The following is a 19,990-nucleotide window of genomic DNA, read 5'->3' as shown; positions in this document are numbered from 1 at the left end:
ATTGTCATTGTGCTATCACCATGGCTTACATTTTTTATTTTATCTCTCGAACAGGGACGAGGAAGGCGGAGAACACCTAAAAAAACGCTCCATGCACCTCCCCTTCACCTTAGCTACCGGCGAGGCACTTCTCTACCAGACCGGTTACCCTCTCTCTGGATTTCCGGAACCTACCCGAGGCAAAGCTAGATGCAAGAGGGGGAACATAGAGAAAATCCATCCAAAGTCCCTACTAGAAGTTCTGATGAGCCAAGATCAGTCTGTTTACGTCTGTCAAGCGGATTCTCAGGCTGACAAGTCCTACTCTGCTAGTACTATGAGCAAACAGCCATCAGAGACTTCGGGATTTGGTGACGCCTGGCAGAAGAACCCCGGATGCAGCAGTGAAAAGTCCACCAGTGATCCATTACTGGTCACCCTCGACTCCCTTTCCCTGGACGAAAATGAAACCTGCTCCAACAGCGAACTCCTCAGCGCCTTAGAGAATCTGGGCTTAAATGCTGAAGACCTGGAACTTTTGCTTTTAGATGAGAAGATGATCCAGGTGGACTTGGATTCCGAGCGTGTGTCAACACTTCAAGAAATCAAGGACAATGAAATGAGGTCCTACATTCACCAGTCATTGGGAATGGAAGGATCCAACGACACGGTCGGTTTTGGAATCTATGATTTCGGTCCAGATTCTGCACAAAGTTCAGGTTCTACCAGCCAGGTACAGCCACACCAAGTGTCCTCCATCCCGTTCTTCAGCAAACAAGTCAGTAAAAGTGGGCTTCCATCTAAAAAAAACGACTTTAGCATCTTCTCTGGTAAGAACCATTCATTGCTCAGGGCTGACACAACCTATCCTCATAAAAACCAAACTCTTAGCACGGCGAAGATGTTTAAAAATTGCCAGCAGGAGAACAAACAGACTTTGTTGCCAGAGCCTTTTCCCCCCAGTGAACATCCTGCTTTTCTTCACCACGTCCCGGTTGGTCCCGTAGTCTCGAACACGGCACATACAGGCAACTGGGTACCAAATCTTTGTGACTCTGAACATTGGGTTGACCCCGTGCAGTCAAACAAGCTCCTCAGTCCAGCTCTGCATCCGTTTGTGGCTTCGTGTCCTTCACCAGGTGCCGCTCTGGAGCTGGAGCAGTTTTGGACTCTGGCAAAGCCTTCGGTAGAGGACTATGGTCTTTTTGAGGCATCGGACGTCACACAAGGTGAACGCAAACAGGTAAGACTTGACCAGATCTTCTTTAGAAGGTAACTTTAGGTTTGTCCTTTGCTGCACTAAATAGGATTTATCAAACATTCCAAATATGCAAGAATTTCTGTCCAACTTTAGCCCAACTTCATTCAATGCTCGCTTTACTAAATCCTTTGGCAATGACTTCTGCATGTCTGTTTGGTGCTCTCATCCTTAATTTTATACTTTAAACCAGGGGTGTCAAACTCATTTTAACTCGGGGGCCACACGATAGAACAAAAATTCTGTTGGGGGCCGGACTAGTAGATTAAAGAGAAGGGAAGAGAAAAGAAAGAAAGAGAGAGAATGAGAAAGAGAAAAAGAAAGAGAAAAAGAAAAAGATAGAGAAAGAGAGGAAGAAAGAAGAGAAAGAAAGAAAGAAAGAAGGGAAAGAAAGAAAGAAGAGAATGAAAGAAGAGAAAGAAAGAAAAGAAAGAAAGAAGAGAAATAAAAAGGAGAGAGAAAGAAGATAAAGAAGAGAAAGAAAAGAAAAAAAGAGAAAGAAAAGAAAGAAGAGAAAGAAAGAAGCGAAAGAAGAGAAAGAAAAGAAAAAACAAAGAGAAAGAAAGAAGAGAAAGAAAGTAGAGAAAGAAAGAAGAGAGAGAAGAGAAAGAGAGAAAGAAAGAAGAGAAAGAAAGAGAAAGAAGAGAAAGAAGAGAAAGAAAAGAAGAGAAAGAAAGAAAGAAAGAAAGAAAGAAAGAAAAGAAAGAAAGAAGAGAAAGAAAAAGGAGAAAGAAAGAAGATAAAGAAGATAAACAAAAGAAAAAAGAGAAAGAAAAGAAAGAAGAGAAAGAAAGAAGCGAAAGAAGAGAAAGAAAAGAAAAAACAAAGAGAAAGAAAGAAGAGAAAGAAGAGAAAGAGAGAAGGAAAGAAGAGAAAGAAAGAGAAAGAAGAGAAAGAAGAGAAAGAAAAGAATAGAAAGAAAGAAGAGAAAGAAAGAAAAGAAAGAAAAGAAAGAAAAGAAAGAAGAGAAAGAAAAGAAAGAAGAGAAAGAAAGAAGAGAAAGGAAGAGAGAGAAAAATAAATACAAGTACAGTGCCTTTGTGAGAGGCACCTGGCTTTGTCAACATCATGTTGACATATTTCAACCTGCAACTTGTTTTTCTCTTGCGCTTCTCTGAGTCTTGTCTCGCGGGCCGGATTCAATCCCTTAGCGGGCCTGATCTGGCCCGCGGGCCGCCTCTTTGACACCTGTGCTTTAAACCCAAAGCAAAGCGCGACGGCTGGGTGGTTAGCCCGCCGACCCACAATGTGGAGGTCCAGGGTTCAATTCCAGCTACCGCAGCCTCCCCGTGCGGAGTTTGCATGTTCTCCACGCGCCTGCATGGCACTCTGGTTTCCTCCCACCTTCTTAAAAACATCCAAACCGTCCCTAGGTGTGAGCGAGTGAGTTGTCTGTCTCTGTGTGCCCTGCGACTGGCTGGCATTCAGCTCCCTGCCCACTGCCCGAAGTTATCCGGAATGGGCTCCAGCACCCCCGCGACCCTAGTGAGGATAAGCAGAAAACGGATGAATGGATAGTTGGATAGACCCAAAGCGGTATCCTCCCGACTTGTACAAAAATTTAAAACGTGCAGATCTGGATGTATTCCAAATAAAGTTTTACTTCACTAAAGTTGAATCACCACTACTAGCGCTTCACTCTTGTTCATTCTTCCTTGTCTTTGCCACAAGCACCACATCTTCTACGCCTCTCTGCTTTTCCTTCAATGTAAGAATTATGTTCCTTAACACAACATAACACATGAAATTGGTTTAGTCACTCTCTTGATTGCTTCCTTCTGGTGGGTTATGTCAAGGGACATGGATAGGGTAGGGTGCTCTGGAGCTGACTTGGTGAAATTGGGTTTGTGTCATGGTTGCCATGGTGCCCAATTGGCCCCGTCCGTGGGCGCCAGCTGCAGCTTGTTGACAGATTGGCTCCCTGTCAATATTTAAATTCTGTCCTGTCAGTGCCCTTTTGTCGGTCCGTCTGCAAATCTGTTTTTACACGGTAAGCCCTTTTCGCCTGTCCTGTTTTCTGCTCCTGTTTGTCTCCCGTTACGATCTGTTTTGATCTCAACCACGTCTGTTTTCCCGCTCCGAATAACGATCCGTTTTTTCATCTTGACCACGTCTACTCTCCTCTCCTGGCTTTCGACTCGTTTCTGATCTTGATCACGTTTTTGCTCTTCTTGCAAATATATGCTACTGACCCTTTTTTGTCCTGTTTTTTGCTCCTGTTTGTCTCCCGTTACAGTCTGTTTTGATCTTGACCATGTCTGTTCTCCCGCTCCGAATAACGATCCTTTTTTTTTATTACCTCAACCACGTCTACCATCCTCTCCTGGCTTTCGATTTGTTTCCGATCTTGATCACGTTTTTGCTCTTCTTTCCCGGCTACTGACCCTTTTTTGCCCTGTTTTTTGCTCCTGTTTGTCTCCCGTTACAGTCTGTTTTGATCTCGACCATGTCTGTTCTCCCGCTCCGAATAACGATCCGTTTTTTTTTTACCTCAACCACGTCTACCATCCTCTCCTGGCTTTCGACTTGTTTCCGATCTTGATCACGTTTTTGATCGTCTTTCCCGGCTACTGACCCTTTTTTGTCCTGTTTTTTGCTCCTGTTTGTCTCCCGTTACAGTCTGTTTTGATCTTGACCATGTCTGTTCTCCCGCTCCGAATAACGATCCGTTTTTTTTTTTTACCTCAACCACGTCTACTATCCTCTACTGGCTTTCGACTTGTTTCCGATCTTGATCACGTTTTTGCTCTTCTTTCCCAGCTACTGACCCTTTTTTGCCCTGTTTTTTGCTCCTGTTTGTCTCCCGCTACAGTCTGTTTTGATCTCGACCATGTCTGTTCTCCCGCTCCGAATAACGATCTGTTTTTTTTTTTACCTCAACCACGTCTACTCTCCTCTCCTGGCTTTCGACTTGTTTCCGATCTTGATCACGTTTTTGATCGTCTTTCCCGGCTACTGACCCTTTTTTGCCCTGTTTTTTGCTCCTGTTTGTCTCCTGTTAAAGTCTGTTCAAGTCAATGACTTCCCAAAGCGCTTTACAGTGTGCTTCACATTTCCCAATAGCGGTCTTGCAGCCATGTAAGACGCTAACCTGCATATTGGGGGTATTAGGGGTTCAGTGTCTTACCCAAGGACACTTCGACATGTAACACGGACGAGACGGGATTCGAACTGGGATCCCTTGATCCCAAGACGAGCGCTCTACCTCCTGAGCTACTGCTACTTTTTCAATTTTTTTACAACTTTTTACTTCTCACACAAATTTTGACAGAGGTTTGATTCCACCATCATACATCAACACAAACACAAAACATATACCGTAAATTCCGGACTATAAGCCGCTACTTTTTTCTCAAATGTTCAGCGCTGCGGCTTATTCAGTGAAGCGGCCATTTTATGGAATTTTTCTAACGGCCACCAGCGGCGTTGGAGTATAAAATGTAAGATTAAGACCAGTAGAATATGTGCGCCAAGAATGACTGCAACCTCTAAGTTTATGCAATCATTAAGTAAAGGTACGTTCCGATGATGAGGAAGGCGCCCTTGATGGCTATAGTTATGAGGAGGAAGTTGAGGACGATCTTCCGGGAATTTCACAATTACGGGATGCTTTCTTTTAACAGGCACGTATGATACATTGCGGGCGTGATCCTACCAGCGTGTTGGTACCTTTCAAAGGCAAGGTTTGGGATGAAAGTTATATTATTATTATTAAAGCTTTGAAAACTCTCTCGGTGTACCGTCTTTCTTCGTAAATATGTGTAACCATGTATAATATGTATTTGCAACTGTATATTTTTGTAATGTATTTATTTTAGAGATTTATTCTGTTATGTGTTCTACGGACGAATCAAAAAGAAGGAGCGGAGCAAACACGGGCTGATGGGAATTGGGGTAAAGCTGAGTTACCGGTAGATCTGTCTGTTGTCGCAGCGGACAATAGTAGATATATATTTTTCCCACCCTTAACTTTGGAAATATACATTTTGTTTCCTTGGATTACTTTCGACGGGACCCGGACTTTACAAGTCTGCATCATACGTTAATTACGGGTATCATTTTCCATTTATGATGCCGACTGTGGTTCTAGAACTGTGCACTATCTGTGGAGTTACAAAGTAGAAAATTACAGCCTGGTCAGAGTTGACCTTGTGATTGTGTCACAAGTATCAACGCGGTTGCATGCGGCTTATACATCGGTGTGGCTTGTGTCAGTACAAAAGTGGCAAATCACCTAAAAAGTGATGGGTGCGGCTTATAATAAGGTGCGCTCTATAGTCCGGAATTTACGGTACACTTGACACACCCATAAATAACAGAAGGAAAAAAAAATGTTAATACAATACAATCAATAAAATTAAAATGGGGGGGAGGTGTTTAGACATCAAGTAAAATTTGTGTGATAGGCTTCCATCTTTTCTCGAATTGATCGAGTTTCAGTTGAAGTCTTGCAGTGATTTTTTTTCTTAATGTACATTTGCTTTAATTTGTCCCTCCATTGTTTTATGTCAGGAGGTTGTGGTTTCAGCCAGGACACTGGGATCATTTTCTTTGCTACCAGAAGCATCACCTTTAGTATATATTCCTGTGGACCAGACAGTAATTCTTCTGGCAAAATTCCTACTACGTAGGCCATTGGGTCCAACCACAACTCCCAGCCAATAATTAATTTTATTTCTGTCTGGATACTTCGCCAGAAACGTAATATTACAGGGCAATTCCAGAAAATATGCGTAAAGTCTCCGACTCAATCAAACTTTTACTGGCACCAAAGTTGAATCAGCAGTTGCGCTTCACTCTTGTTTACTCTCCCGCATTTTCACAACACTCACAGTGCACATTCTCAGCGCACCAGAAAATCTAGCCAGCGCACAAAAATGAGGGCTCAAAATTACTAACAAAGAAGCGACTTAAGTCAAAGTGACAGTGCATGAAGGTAAAAATACACGGGTTCCCCTGAGGTTGTGTCCTTCCGGCGCCGTCACGAATGGCAGCCACTCCAGCAGCTCCCGTGTTATTTTCGATTGTTCTCAGCTCAGGGATGCTGCTGGAAAAGTGAATTTCCCTTCGGGGATGAATAAAGTATCTATCTATCTATCTATCTATCTATCTATCTATCTATCTATCTAAATGCGGTATTTTGAAGTCAATGTCGAACGAAGTTGAAAAGTAAAGTCAGTAGAGTTTGTCGAGAACCGGCTTTTTCGGCTCGGCTCACTCAAAGGAACCGGCTCTTCCGGGTCCTAAACGACTCTTCGGGTTGTTTTTGCTTCTTTCATCCCAACATGACCAAATATGATGTAAAATTATGCACAAAATGACTTAAAGGAAGAGGGCAATAGAACAAAAAATAAAAAAATACCAAAATGAAAAAGTACTAAAAGGCTGAGAAAAAAAAGAAACAAAAGGAAGAGAAAAAAGATGGAAAATATATAGAAAAAAGCCAGAAAAAAGAAAAGAAATAAATGTAGGAAAAAAGTAAACAGAGAACAAAAACAAAAAAGTAACAGCTCGGAAAAAATAAACACAATGAGATTTTTTTTTTAAAAGGAATTTAAAAAAAAGTATAAAAACAAACATGGAAAAAAGAAGAAAAAGTTTGTGTTGCATTCCAATAATTTCCAATGATATCAAGTGAATCTTGTTGCCAACATTGTACTTCCACTCCAAAATGTGATTAAGTACAGTTCTGTATCCTACAACCGACGAAATAAGCCCCCAAAAATGTTAATATTATGTGACAAAATATATCAGGAAATAAAAAGAAATGGATATCTTGTGAAAGAATTGTAAGAAAAAACGACGTTTGTAGGCCGTACAACCTTTGCAATAGTACATGAGTCTCATCTCATCTCATGTCATTAGCTCCACCGCTTATCCTCAGTAGGGTCGCGGGGGTGCTGGAGCCCATCCCAGCAACCATCGGGCAGTGGGCAGGGGACACCCTGAACTGGTTGCCAGCCAATCGCAGGGCACACAGGGACAGACAACTCATTCGCTCATTCACACCTAGGGACAATTTAGACCGGCCAATTCACCTGAAATGCATGTTTTTGGAATGTGTGAGGAAACCGGAGTGCCCGGAGGAAACCCACACAAGCACGGGGAGAACATACAAACTCCGCACAGGAAGTCTGGAGCTGGATTTGAACCCACGCAGGAGGTTCCCAAGACATGAACTGTGCCGCACATGCGCTAGCCACTGCGCCGCCCTAGTACATGAGTCAATTCATTCAAAAGAGAAAAATCATTTTGCATTGCCGGAAACTCAGCAAAATGTCAAGTTTTGGACATGTTTGATGACTTAGCTGCCACACTTGGGATTGCCGTTGCTCACTGTTGTTTCAAGCGTTGCTCACCGACTTTGTGTGAACGCTCAGACCCGGGGAAAATTCCAGGGAACATTGCTCACAGTGACCTTGTGCTTTTCTGGCAGCGCCCTCAATAAGAATGCGCCATCTAAGGGGTAAAATGAAGTGTATGTGGGGGGGTGGTGGATTGAGCCTTAGTGACATGTCTAGACTCTAGAACTCCGCCGAGCTCTTTTGCTGTCGTAGAAAGTCGGCCCCACTGAAGCCTCGGGCGGAAATTGCCGCGTAAACTATACTAATGTGATCAGACATGCTACGTAAATATTTGGAAGCTGCTATCTCGTGCATGAACATTCATTGTTTTCATTGTGAGGTCTCAGATTTCCCATTCGTAGAACCGGACTTGGAAGCAGCACCAAGGATGGAGTGACACAGAAATAGATCTAAAAGAACTAAATATTTTTCTTTACCGTTTTCAAAATAAAAGCAGAGAGTCAAGAGGTTCCTTCGAAGATTTTAATACTGAATATTCTGGGCATAAATGAGCTGCAGACAATGGCGGTAGGAACTCAAAAATGCAAAGTCTGATAGATTTTTTTATTTTCTTTGTTTTTGTATGTGTTCTTGCTGTCGGTCACCCCTCTCGAGGGATATGACCAGGGTAGATAGGTAGATAGATAGATAGATAGATAGATAGATAGATAGATAGATAGAGACCATAGATACCATGGATAGATAGGTAGATAGATATGTAGGTAGATAGATAGATGGATAGATAGATACCATAGATAGATACCATAGATAGATAGATATCATAGATCGATACCATAGCTAGATAGATACCATAGATAGATACCATAGATAGATAGGTACCATAGATAGATAGATAGATAGATAGATAGAGACCATAGATACCATAGATAGATAGAGACCATAGATAGATAGGTAGATAGATATGTAGGTAGATAGATAGATGGATAGATAGATACCATAGATAGATAGATACCATAGATAGATAGCTAGATAGATACCATAGATAGATAGATACCATAGATATCATAGATACCATAGATAGATACCATAGATACCATAGATAGGTACCATAGATAGATAGATACCATAGATAGATAGATACCATAGATAGATAGATACTATAGATGGATAACATAGATAGATACCATAGATGGATACCATAGATAGTTAGATACCATAGATAGATACCATAGATAGATACCATAGATAGATAGATACCATAGATACCATAGATAGGTACCATAGATAGATAGATACCATAGATAGATAGATACCATGGATAGATACCATAGATAGATAGATAGATAGATACTATAGATGGATACCATAGATAGATACCATAAATGGATACCACAGATAGTTAGATACCATAGATAGATACCATAGATAGATAGATACCATAGATAGATAGATACTATAGATGGATACCATAAATAGATAGATACCATAGATAGATACCAAAAATAGATAGATACTATAGATAGATACAATAGATACCATAGATAGATAGATATCATAGATAGATACCATAGATACCATAAATAGATACCATAGATATATAAATAGATACCATAGATACCATAGATGGATAAATAGACGGATGTCTAGATAGATAGACGGATGTCTAGATAGATAGATGTCTAGATAGATAGATAGATAGATAGATAGATAGATAGATAGAGACCATAGATACCATGGATAGATAGGTAGATAGATATGTAGGTAGATAGATAGATGGATAGATAGATACCATAGATAGATACCATAGATAGATAGATATCATAGATCGATACCATAGCTAGATAGATACCATAGATAGATAGGTACCATAGATAGATAGATAGATAGATAGATAGATAGATAGATAGATAGAGACCATAGATAGATAGAGACCATAGATAGATAGGTAGATAGATATGTAGGTAGATAGATATGTAGGTAGATAGATAGATGGATAGATAGATACCATAGATAGATAGATACCATAGATAGATAGATACCATAGATAGATAGCTAGATAGATACCATAGATAGATAGATACCATAGATATCATAGATACCATAGATAGATACCATAGATACCATAGATAGGTACCATAGATAGATAGATACCATAGATAGATAGATACCATAGATAGATAGATACTATAGATGGATAACATAGATAGATACCATAGATGGATACCATAGATAGTTAGATACCATAGATAGATACCATAGATAGATAGATACCATAGATAGATACCATAGATAGATAGATACCATAGATACCATAGATAGGTACCATAGATAGATAGATACCATAGATAGATAGATACCATGGATAGATACCATAGATAGATAGATAGATACTATAGATGGATACCATAGATAGATACCATAGATGGATACCACAGATAGTTAGATACCATAGATAGATACCATAGATAGATAGATACCATAGATAGATAGATACTATAGATGGATACCATAAATAGATAGATACCATAGATAGATACCAAAAATAGATAGATACTATAGATAGATACAATAGATACCATAGATAGATAGATATCATAGATAGATACCATAGATACCATAAATAGATACCATAGATATATAAATAGATACCATAGATACCATAGATGGATAGATAGACGGATGTCTAGATAGATAGACGGATGTCTAGATAGATAGATGGATGTCTAGATCGATAGATGGATGTCAAGATAGATAGCTATCTAGATAGATAGATATATGTCTAGATAGATAGGTGTCTAAATAGATAGATAGATACCATAGATAGATACAATAGATACCATAGATAGATAGATACCATAGATACCATAGGTAGATGGATAGATGCCGTAGATATATAAATAGATACAAGAGATAGATGGATAGATATCATAGATATATAAATAGATACCATAGATATATAAATAGATAGATAGATGGATAGATAGACGGATGTCTAGATAGATAGATGTCTAGATAGATAGATAGATAGATAGATACTTTATTCATCCCCGTTGGGAAATTCAGACTTCCAGCAGTATCCTTGTGTTGAAAAATAAAATAATAAAATAAGTCATTTAGAATGCAAAAATACCCAATATAACGTTTTGCTATAGAGTATTTAAATAGTGCTACGGAAAATACACACTGTTAAAAAAATAGGCTAATATGCAAATGTGGGGGTGGAGTTTAATATGGGCTTTTACTCCCCCGGGTGGAGTTAAAGAGCCTGATGGCATGAGGAAGAAAGGATCTTCTCAGTCTGTCTGTGGTTTACCAGCTTTATCCAAAAAAGGGAAGTCCATTCACTGATTGTAAATTAATTTGATCGGATTGTCGTTATCGTTATCGGACGGGTTTGTATTAATTCGGCCATCTTTGTTTCAGGCGGAAGAAGGCCCCCTCCTCAAAGTGGCTAATGCAGCTTTTCTCCAAACTTGCTTCATGTCCAGCGGGAATCAAGAAGCTAAAACCCCGTGCCCTGCAGCACTCCAAGAAACTCTTAACTCTGAATTCATCCTCTGACAAAGAAAGGTACCAAATACGAGGGAGATTATCTCCGATGCTCAAAATGAAAGCATTTAGTATTTACCTCCATTTTGTTTACGTCACGTATTTTCGGATCATGTTATCATTCAAAATAGCGGCTAACACATAGTTACCTCTACTTGAGAATTGTAAATAAGCTAATCGGTTCCAAGCCTCACAAAATTATAATACAGTGGATCCTCGGTTCTCGACCATAATCCGTTCCAGAACCCTGTTCGAAAACCGATTTGTTCGATCACCGAAATCATTTTTCCCATTGAAAATAATGTAAATCGTTTTAATCCGTTCCAACACCCTGAATGTTTACCATGAACGTAAACATGAAGCTAACCCAGGCTAATCGTACGTTCGCGTTAGCGTAATCTTCCGTACGAAAGATTAGGCTAACATGAACGTGTAAAAATTAAAAAAAAGGATAAAGAAAAGAATTATGAATAGGATTTCTTACCTTTGTGGTGGTCAGCAGAAGGCGCAGGTGGAGCTGTTATTTCTTTCTTAAATGCAATAGTTGTACGCGCTACTTTTCTTTTTTCACCTGTAGTAACTTTGCCGCTTTCACTGACTTTCTTCGGAGGCATAATAAGGGGCTAAAAACCCGTACGCCGCTCAGCATCGCACCCTAGCGTACGCACTCAGGCATTACCGGCGTTCGAAATCCGATTTTTTGACGAACAGCGAAGCAAGAATTTCTCAAAATTTTTGGTCGGACTCCGATTTGTTCGAACTGTGAGGCGTTCGAAAACCGAGGTTCCATTGTACATTTAAATAAATCATAAAAGAACATCAAAACATAAAATGAATAGTATGTATCATATAAAAATGTAAAATTAGATGACCGCACAATACATATAAAAAGAGAAGCACATCATTTAAAAAAAATTTAAAGAATAAAGGAAGCAATAAAAATATTAATTTACTATTTAACTGGCCTTTTTGTTTACTGGTCCACAGCATTGTTTTTTGCCTGGCTTTTTTTGAAAAACTGATCCAACGAGGTCTGCTTTTTTCCGTGGGAAATGCGTGAGGCAAACGTCATCCTAATGAGCAATAGCTCGGCCTGTCAATGCTTTTTCTGGATGATTCCTTTCCACAAAGTCTCAGAATTTATGGAATTTTGCTGAAATGTCTTTAATTTCGTCTGATGGAATGATGGCTGCATCCTCAAGAATATTTATTAACATACATTGCACAAAAATGAGCTTTTCGGCGCTTGTGCGTATCAATCGCCTTTTGACTACAAATCCCAAAATGCTTTGCTGCAAAGATCTATGGAACACATTAATCACAGAAATCGAGGGAATACCGTAATAGCTTTTCTGTGAACTTGTTCGTGATACAGTTGTAATGTTGCACTCGTGAAAATCTTATATTATTTATTTGAGAATAAAATGAAACATTTAAAAAACTTTTGGTCTTCCTGGATGAAGGTAAAATTTAGACTGTAAGTTCTTAGCTTGTGCACAAATTAAATTACCGTATTTTCCGCACTATAAGGCGCACCTAAAAGTCTTAATTTTTTTCAAAAGCTGACCATGCGCCTTATAATACAGTGCGCCTTATATATGGCTCAATATCAAAATTCGCAAGGTCTCGCAACTTACGCAACAGCCGCCGACTCGATTTCCCCCCGAACGTGGAGTAGTCCGCGGTGTATGCTGGGATTTATATACCGGCGTTTCATTGGCTAACCAATGTGTCAATCATCCGTTAAATCAATCGCTATTGGCTGAAGTTGTTCGGAGCCTCGGATTGGCTAGAGGGCCAAAACAAACCCTGCTATTGGCCGAAAAAGATGTGTCAATCATCCGTTACATCGATCGCTATTGGCTGAAGTTATTCGGAGCCTCGGATAGGCTAGAGCAGGGGTGTCCAACTCATTTTAAGTCGGGGGCCACACGATAGAACAAACATCCTGTCGGGGGCCGGACTAGTAGATCAAAGAGAAAGAAAAAGAGAGAATAAAAAAATAAGAAAAAAGGAGGGAGAAGGAGAGAGGGTGGGACAAAGCAAGAAAAAGAGAGAGAGGGAGAGAGCGTGAGAAACAAAAGATAAAAAGTCGTGAGAGAGCGGGAAAAGAAAGGGAGAGGAAAAAAGAGATCCAAAGAAAAATAGAAAGACAGAAGGAGAGAAAAGAGAAAAGAAAGTGCGAAGGGTAGGAAATGAAAAAGAGAAAAGGAAAAAAGGAAGTTGGAGCAAAAGAGGTTAAAAGACAAACAGAGAGAAAGAGACAAAGAGCAACAAAGGAAGAGAAAAATAGAGACACAGAGAGTGAAAGAGACAGAGTGGGAGAAAAGGGGTGGAAAAGAAAGAGAGAGAGAGAGAGAGAGAGAGAGAGAGAGAGAGAGAGAGAGAGAATAAATACATGTACAGTGATTGCGTATCATTATTGAACGTGCGGCTTTATATTTTTCCGGTATCTTGTTTTAGAACAATCTTGATGTTGCTGTGATGAGTTGAGTGAATTCAACTCAATTCCAAGTGTTTATTGTCATATGCACGGTAAAGTTGCGAGCGAAAAAGAAAATAGAAACTAAGGAATGGTTGGCATTTCTTGAATCCCAAGACTTTAACCTTCCGAACGATGGAACGATGCATTTGAGTGACATCGTACGGACACCGCATCCGCACGTGTCTACGACACGTATTTGCTTCTTTGCAAGCTTTGGGAATGTTAAGGGGGTAATCAGTTGGACTGAACCATCTGACTGTTTTGTCGACGAAGATATAGGACCAAAAACTATTTTTTGGGGGTGCGCCCTATAACCCGGTGCGCCCTATAGTGCGGAAAATACGGTAGCCATATCCTCATCATGCAAATTGTACAAAGAAAGGCACGTGACGCAACTTTCAAGATACACCCATCAAGCTAAACACAATCGAGCACTCTGATATAGAAGGAAACAGAGCTACCGCACGTAAACTTTACTTTGCGATGCTAGCGTGTATTTGAATAGAGAAGCGTGGGACGACGTCTATATGACAAAGTTTTACCGTGCTTACTACAAGTACGGTATGCTTTTTTTAACAGAGCTGTTTACTGTGTTGCGAGCGTGTTACTAGTAGCGTTTTGCTACCCTTCACAGTCACGGTTTGGGATGAGAGTTATAATATTATTATTAAAGCTTAGAAAACTCTCTCGGTGTACCGTCTTTCTTTGTAAATATGTGTAACCATGTATAGTATGTATTTGCAACTGTATATTTGTGTCATTTATTTATTTTAGAAACTTATTCTGATATGTTTTGGACGAGCAAATGAGAAAGAAGGGGCGGGGCAAACGCAGGCTGACAGTAAGTGGAGTAAAGGTGAGACGTGTTTGTGGACGCGGCCGACAATAGTGGATATATATTTTTCCCACCCTTACCTTTGGAAATATACACTTTTCTCCTTGGATTACTTTCAACAGGCACCCGGACTCTGCAGGTCTGCATTAAATCTTAAGTACCGGTATCATTTTCTGTTCATTTTGTCGGCTGTGTTTTTTGAACTGTATCGGGTATGGGTTAATTTCGTGTTTGTAATGCGTTTTTTCAATGTGGGCGCATGCGGCTAATATACAGGTGCGGCTTGTGTATGTACAAAATCGGATTTCCTCCCGAAATGTGGTGGGTGCGGCTTATAATCAGGTGCGCTCTATAGTCCAGAATTTACGGTATACAGTGAATTAGCAACAATTAGCATTTAGCACCAGTGACTCTATTTTGAATGTTACATATTGCATTTATTTCAATTGCAAAACGCCTTATTTTTTAAAATAATAAAACTTTGTGTGATTTTAACAAAAATGACACTTTGCATGGATAGAATTTTGTTTGTTTACAAACACCGTACACTCCTGTGGTTTTCTTATTCAACGTTGTATGCTCGTTGCCGTGGTGACAAAAATCACATGATAAATGTTCTTTCGGCGATGTGGCAATAAAATTTCAGTGTAAGCACTAGAAGACTGCTATCTGGTTTTTGGTCTGCTGTCTTCTTCTCTAGCCTCTCTCTTTGGATCTTTTTTTTTTTCTGGGTCAAATGAAAATGTGTGAATCACACACTTGCTGAGGTGATGCACGCTAACCTCCGATGCTTTTAGCGCTAGCGGGAAAACATTTAGCACTCTTTTTGCACCCGCTCGGGTTCGAACTCGTAACCGAAACACTACGATGTCACCGATTATTTACCTGTCCACTGATGCATGAGCTTTTTAAAAAAACAGACAAAAAAAAAACAGTTTCTTATTAAAATGCATTGTCTTTCTTTTTAATAATCTTAATTTGATTTCATTAGTGTAAAAGAATATTTTGGAAAAAAAATGAAAAAAAATATGAAAAAAATATATAAGGTTATCAACAGAATGAGTATTTTAAAAACATCGTAAAAACTGGGGAAAAAAACGTTCAAAAAGCTCCCAAAATATATTTGAAAAACAATAAGTATTTTGAAAACAAGAATATTTGTATTTGGAAAATCTTTTAAAGGACAGACGCAAAAAAATATTCCCCCCCTAAAACTTTATTTTGAAAAACAAGTAAAAGATTTCAAATACACAACATGAAAATTATTTTGACAACAGTGCGTAACGTTTCTCACACAAGCTTATATCGATACCAGATACACCAGCAGATACCGGACAGACGGGATCGATACCGGACAGGACGGGACAGACAGGATCGATAACAGATACACGTGCATATACCAGAACGACGGGGTTGATACCGGACAGGACGGGACTGACAGGATCGATACCTGATACACGAGCAGATACCGGACAGGACGGGACAGGCAGGATCGATATCAGATACCGGAGACTGGAGTCAGATATCAGACAGGATGAGACAGACAGGATTGATACCGGATACTGGCACAGGATATCAGACAGGATTTGACAGGCGGGATGGATACCAGATACTGGAGACTGGAGTACGATATCAAACAGGACTAGATAGACGGAAACGATACCCGATACTGGAGATTGTAGCAAGGTATCAGACAGGATGAGACAGACGGGATCGATACCAGATACTGGAGACTGGAGTCAGATATCAGACAGGATGTGACAGACAGGATTGATACCGGATACTGGCACAGGATATCAGACAGGATTTGACAGGCGGGATGGATACCAGATACTGGAGACTGGAGTCCGATATCAAACAGGACTAGATAGATGGAAACGATACCCGATACTGGAGATTGTAGCAAGGTATCAGACAGGACGAGACAGACGGGATCGATACCAGATACTGGAGACTGGAGTCAGATATCAGACAGGATGAGACAGGCGGAATCGATACCAGACACTGGAGTCTGATACCAAACAGGACAAGATAGACGGAAACAATACCCGATTCTGGAGATTGTAGCAAGGTATTAGACAGGACGAGACAGACGGGATCGATACCAGATACTGGAGACTGGAGTCAGATATCAGACAGGATGAGACAGACGGGATTGATACCGGATACTGGCACAGGATATCAGACAGGATGAGACAGGCAGGATGGATACCAGATACTGGAGACTGGAGTACGATATAAAACAGTACTAGATAGACGGAAACGATACCCGATACTGGAGATTGTAGCAAGGTATTAGACAGGACGAGACAGACGGGATCGATACCAGATACTGGAGACTGGAGTCAGATATCAGACAGGATGAGACAGACAGGATTGATACCGGATACTGGCACAGGATATCAGACAGGATAAGACAGACGGGATCGATACCAAAAACTAGAGACTGGAGTCACATATCAAACAGAACCAAATAGAGTCAAAACACACAGGTGCAGAGGTTTGTTGACGGACTGACAAAGGGTGAGTGAGAGCACTGAGTTTAAATAGAAGGGAAGCCAATCAGTCAACGAGCCGCAGCCGGTGCCAAACGGGCGTGGCCAATTGGGGGCGATGGGCAACCGTGACACACTGAATCCGTCTACTGGCCTCCCCCGTGCAGGGTTTGCATGTCCTCCCTCTGCTTACGTGGGTTCCCTCCGGGCACTCGGGTTTCCTTTCACGCTCCAAAGACAAAAGCAATGGACTGCTAATAAATGTGCAAGTGAAGCACCATCCTTTTGAGGAGAACCCCTTGCCCTGTTTTTTTTCGCACCCTTCCACGTGTCAGAGTCGATTATGTTCAACCCAGAAAACAGTTCCTCCAGCTAGCTACCTGCAGCTAGCCAGAATTAGGAAAAACATGGCTCACCTTTACCGTGATTGGCCGAGACCGACACCAAAAGGTGGAGACCGAACGGTCATAAAGTTTTAAAGGCTACGCTAATGGCTAGAAGCAATTTTGGCAATAGCAGCTTCCCCAAAAACCTTTCACAATTCATGTCAGGGTACATTACTCGGACGCTGACTTTAAGTGTGATAACTCAGTCATGAATGAAGATTTTTTTTACTTCCAACCATCAAACCTATGCATGTCAAGACCAGAACGGAAACAGGACCCACTTGCGTTGCGTTTCTCACAAGTTTTATTGGAAGAAAGAGAAACGGTTGCACCCACCATGCAGTGATTGCTGGATGCGGGAAGCAGGTCGCTCTGAACGCGGAAGTGGATCTTCCGTGCGAGCAATGGCGGTGTCGGGAACGGAAAGACGAGTCTGTAGCCGGGAAAGGAGGGCAAAAACGTGGTCGGTGTCTGGAGGTGAGTCCTAAGCCAGGAAAGGAGAGAAGACGTGGTCAGGTCGCTCTGAACGCGGAAGTGGATCTTCTGTGGCGAGCGATGGCGGAGTCGGGAACAGAAAAACGGGTCAGTAGCCGGGAAAGGAGTGCAAAAACGTGGTCGGGGTCTGGATGTGAGTCGTAAGCCAGGAAAGGAGAGTAGACGTGGTCGGGGACAAAAGAGGTCGAAAGTCGGGACGGGAAAGTAGACGTGGTCAGGTCGCTCTGAACGCGGAAGTGGATCTTCTGTGCGAGCGATGGTGGAGTCGTGAATGGAAAAACGGGTCAGTAGCTGGGAAAGGAAAGCAAAAACATGGTCGGGGTCAGAAGCGAGTCGTAAGCCAGAATAGGAGAGAAGACCTGGTCGGGGACAAAAAGAGGTCGAAAGCCGGGACGGGAGAGTAGACGTGGTCAGGTCGTTCTGAACGCTAAAGTGGATCTTCCGTGGCGAGCGATGGCGGTATCGGGAACGGAAAAACGGGTCAGTAGCCGGGAAAGGAGAGCAAAAACGTGGTCGGGGTCTGGAGGTGAGTCGTAAGCCATGAAAGGAGAGTAGACGTGGTAGGGGGCAAAAGAGGTCGAAAGCCGGGACGGGAGAGTAGACGTAGTCAGGTCGCTCTGAACGCGGAAGTGGATCTTCCATGGCGAGCGATGGTGGGGTCGGGGATAGAAAAAACAGGTCGGTAGGTGGGACAGGAGAGCAAAAACGTGGTCGGGGTCGGAAGCGAGTCGTAAGCCAGAATAGGAGAGAAGACGTGGTTGGGGACAAAAAGAGGTCGAAAGCCGGGACGGGAGGGTAGACGTTGTCAGGATCAAAAACAGGTCGAAGCTGGGGAATAGACGGGAGCAAAAAACAGGACAGGTTAGAGTCAGGGTTGAAAAAGACTTGCCTAGTGTTAACTGCTTAGAGGGAACATTGGCCGTGGATAAAAGCTGAGCCAGGTGATGTGAACAAGGCTCAATCTCTTGTGTTCAAGAAATATTTGTGTTTTTTGTTTTTGTTTTGTTTGTTTTACTTATGTTTTTTTGTCAACTTGATCTTAAATTTAAATTCAAAAGGTATTCAAAAAGAATGTCAGAGACCAAAAACGGAGACAGGACCCACTTGCATTCATTTTTCACAGCTTTATTTAGAAGGAGGAAAGGGCTTGCACCCACGATCCGGTGGTCGTCGGTCACGGGTAGCAGAATGCGGATGTGGCACTTCCGTGGCGAGCGAAGACGGTGTCGAGAGCGGGGTTAAAAACAGGTCGATAGCCGGGGCAGTGGAGCAGAAACTTAATCGAGTTCAGAAAATGGGTCGGTACCGGGAATCAAACAGGAATCAGGACAGGATAGAGTCAGGGTCGGAAGGGCTTGCCTATCGTGGCTGAGGTTTGCAGACGGACTGACAGTGGGTGACAGGAAGACAGGGGTTTAAAAAGAGTTAAGCAGCCAATCAGCGTCCGAGGTGGTTGGCTGCCTTGCATCAATAATCATGACATAGGAAGTCTTAAATTGAATATGCTCGAAGCTTTAGGAACCCTGTGTTTACTTTTCGATGTTCTGATTGAAAATACAAAAAGGAGGAAAATATACACCATAACAACATCCATCTCCTGATCTGGAAGCTACATCTCCCCTTTGTTGTATCAACTGTTCTCTCTTGCTTAATAATTCAAACAGATTTGGATTTTCTGTTCTGGAGGAAGCTGCTGGAAATCCATCAGGCCTAAAAGCATCTGACCGGGCGATCGCACACTGAGCTGCCAAAGATAGCGCCCGTCTTTCCTTGTTTGTGTATTTATTGCTAACACGACCTTGACCTACATGCTGAACAAAACAAGAAAGGGGGGAATAATGTGAAGAAGTTGAAAAGTTCCTAAATGCTTAACAAAGCAAAGAAGAAGGAGAGGAATAATGTGGAAAGTAGTCAAAAGCTCTGTAATGCAAGGTGAGGGACAAATAAGGTGAAATTGTGTGAATAGTTTCTAGGTCCTGAAGAAAGTAAGGAAAAGGGGGAGGAATGACGTGAAAAGGGTAAATAGCTCCTAGGTGCTGAACAAAGTAAAGAAACGGGGGGAGGAATGACGTGAAAAGGGTGAAAAGCTTCTAGGTGTTGAACAAAGTAAAGATAAGGGGAGGAATGACGTGAAAAGGGTAAAAAGCTCCTAGGTTCTGATCAAACTAAAGAAAAGGGGGAGGAATGACGTGAAAAAGGCTAA

General features: G+C 41.5%; 1 protein-coding gene across 1 annotated transcript in view; it reads left to right on the top strand.

Moving 5' to 3' along the window:
- The window catches only part of LOC148368582 (aryl hydrocarbon receptor-like), a 57,163-nt gene extending 43,704 nt beyond the window's left edge, over positions 1-13,459 (top strand). The window contains exons 10-11 of the mRNA XM_088330558.1: positions 55-1,222; positions 10,966-13,459. Coding sequence (XP_088186684.1) covers positions 55-1,222; positions 10,966-11,103 — 1,306 coding nt within the window. The 3' untranslated portion in view covers positions 11,104-13,459. The remainder of the gene's footprint in view (positions 1-54; positions 1,223-10,965) is intronic.
- Positions 13,460-19,990: the final 6,531 nt, after the last annotated feature.

Source organism: Urocampus carinirostris, chromosome 3, assembly GCF_059441175.1.
Source record: "Urocampus carinirostris isolate Australia breed hairy pipefish chromosome 3, RoL_Ucar_1.0, whole genome shotgun sequence".
Taxonomy (NCBI): domain Eukaryota; kingdom Metazoa; phylum Chordata; class Actinopteri; order Syngnathiformes; family Syngnathidae; genus Urocampus; species Urocampus carinirostris.
The sequence above is the reverse complement of the archived record's forward strand: the minus strand, read 5'-3'. Positions and strand labels throughout refer to the sequence as shown.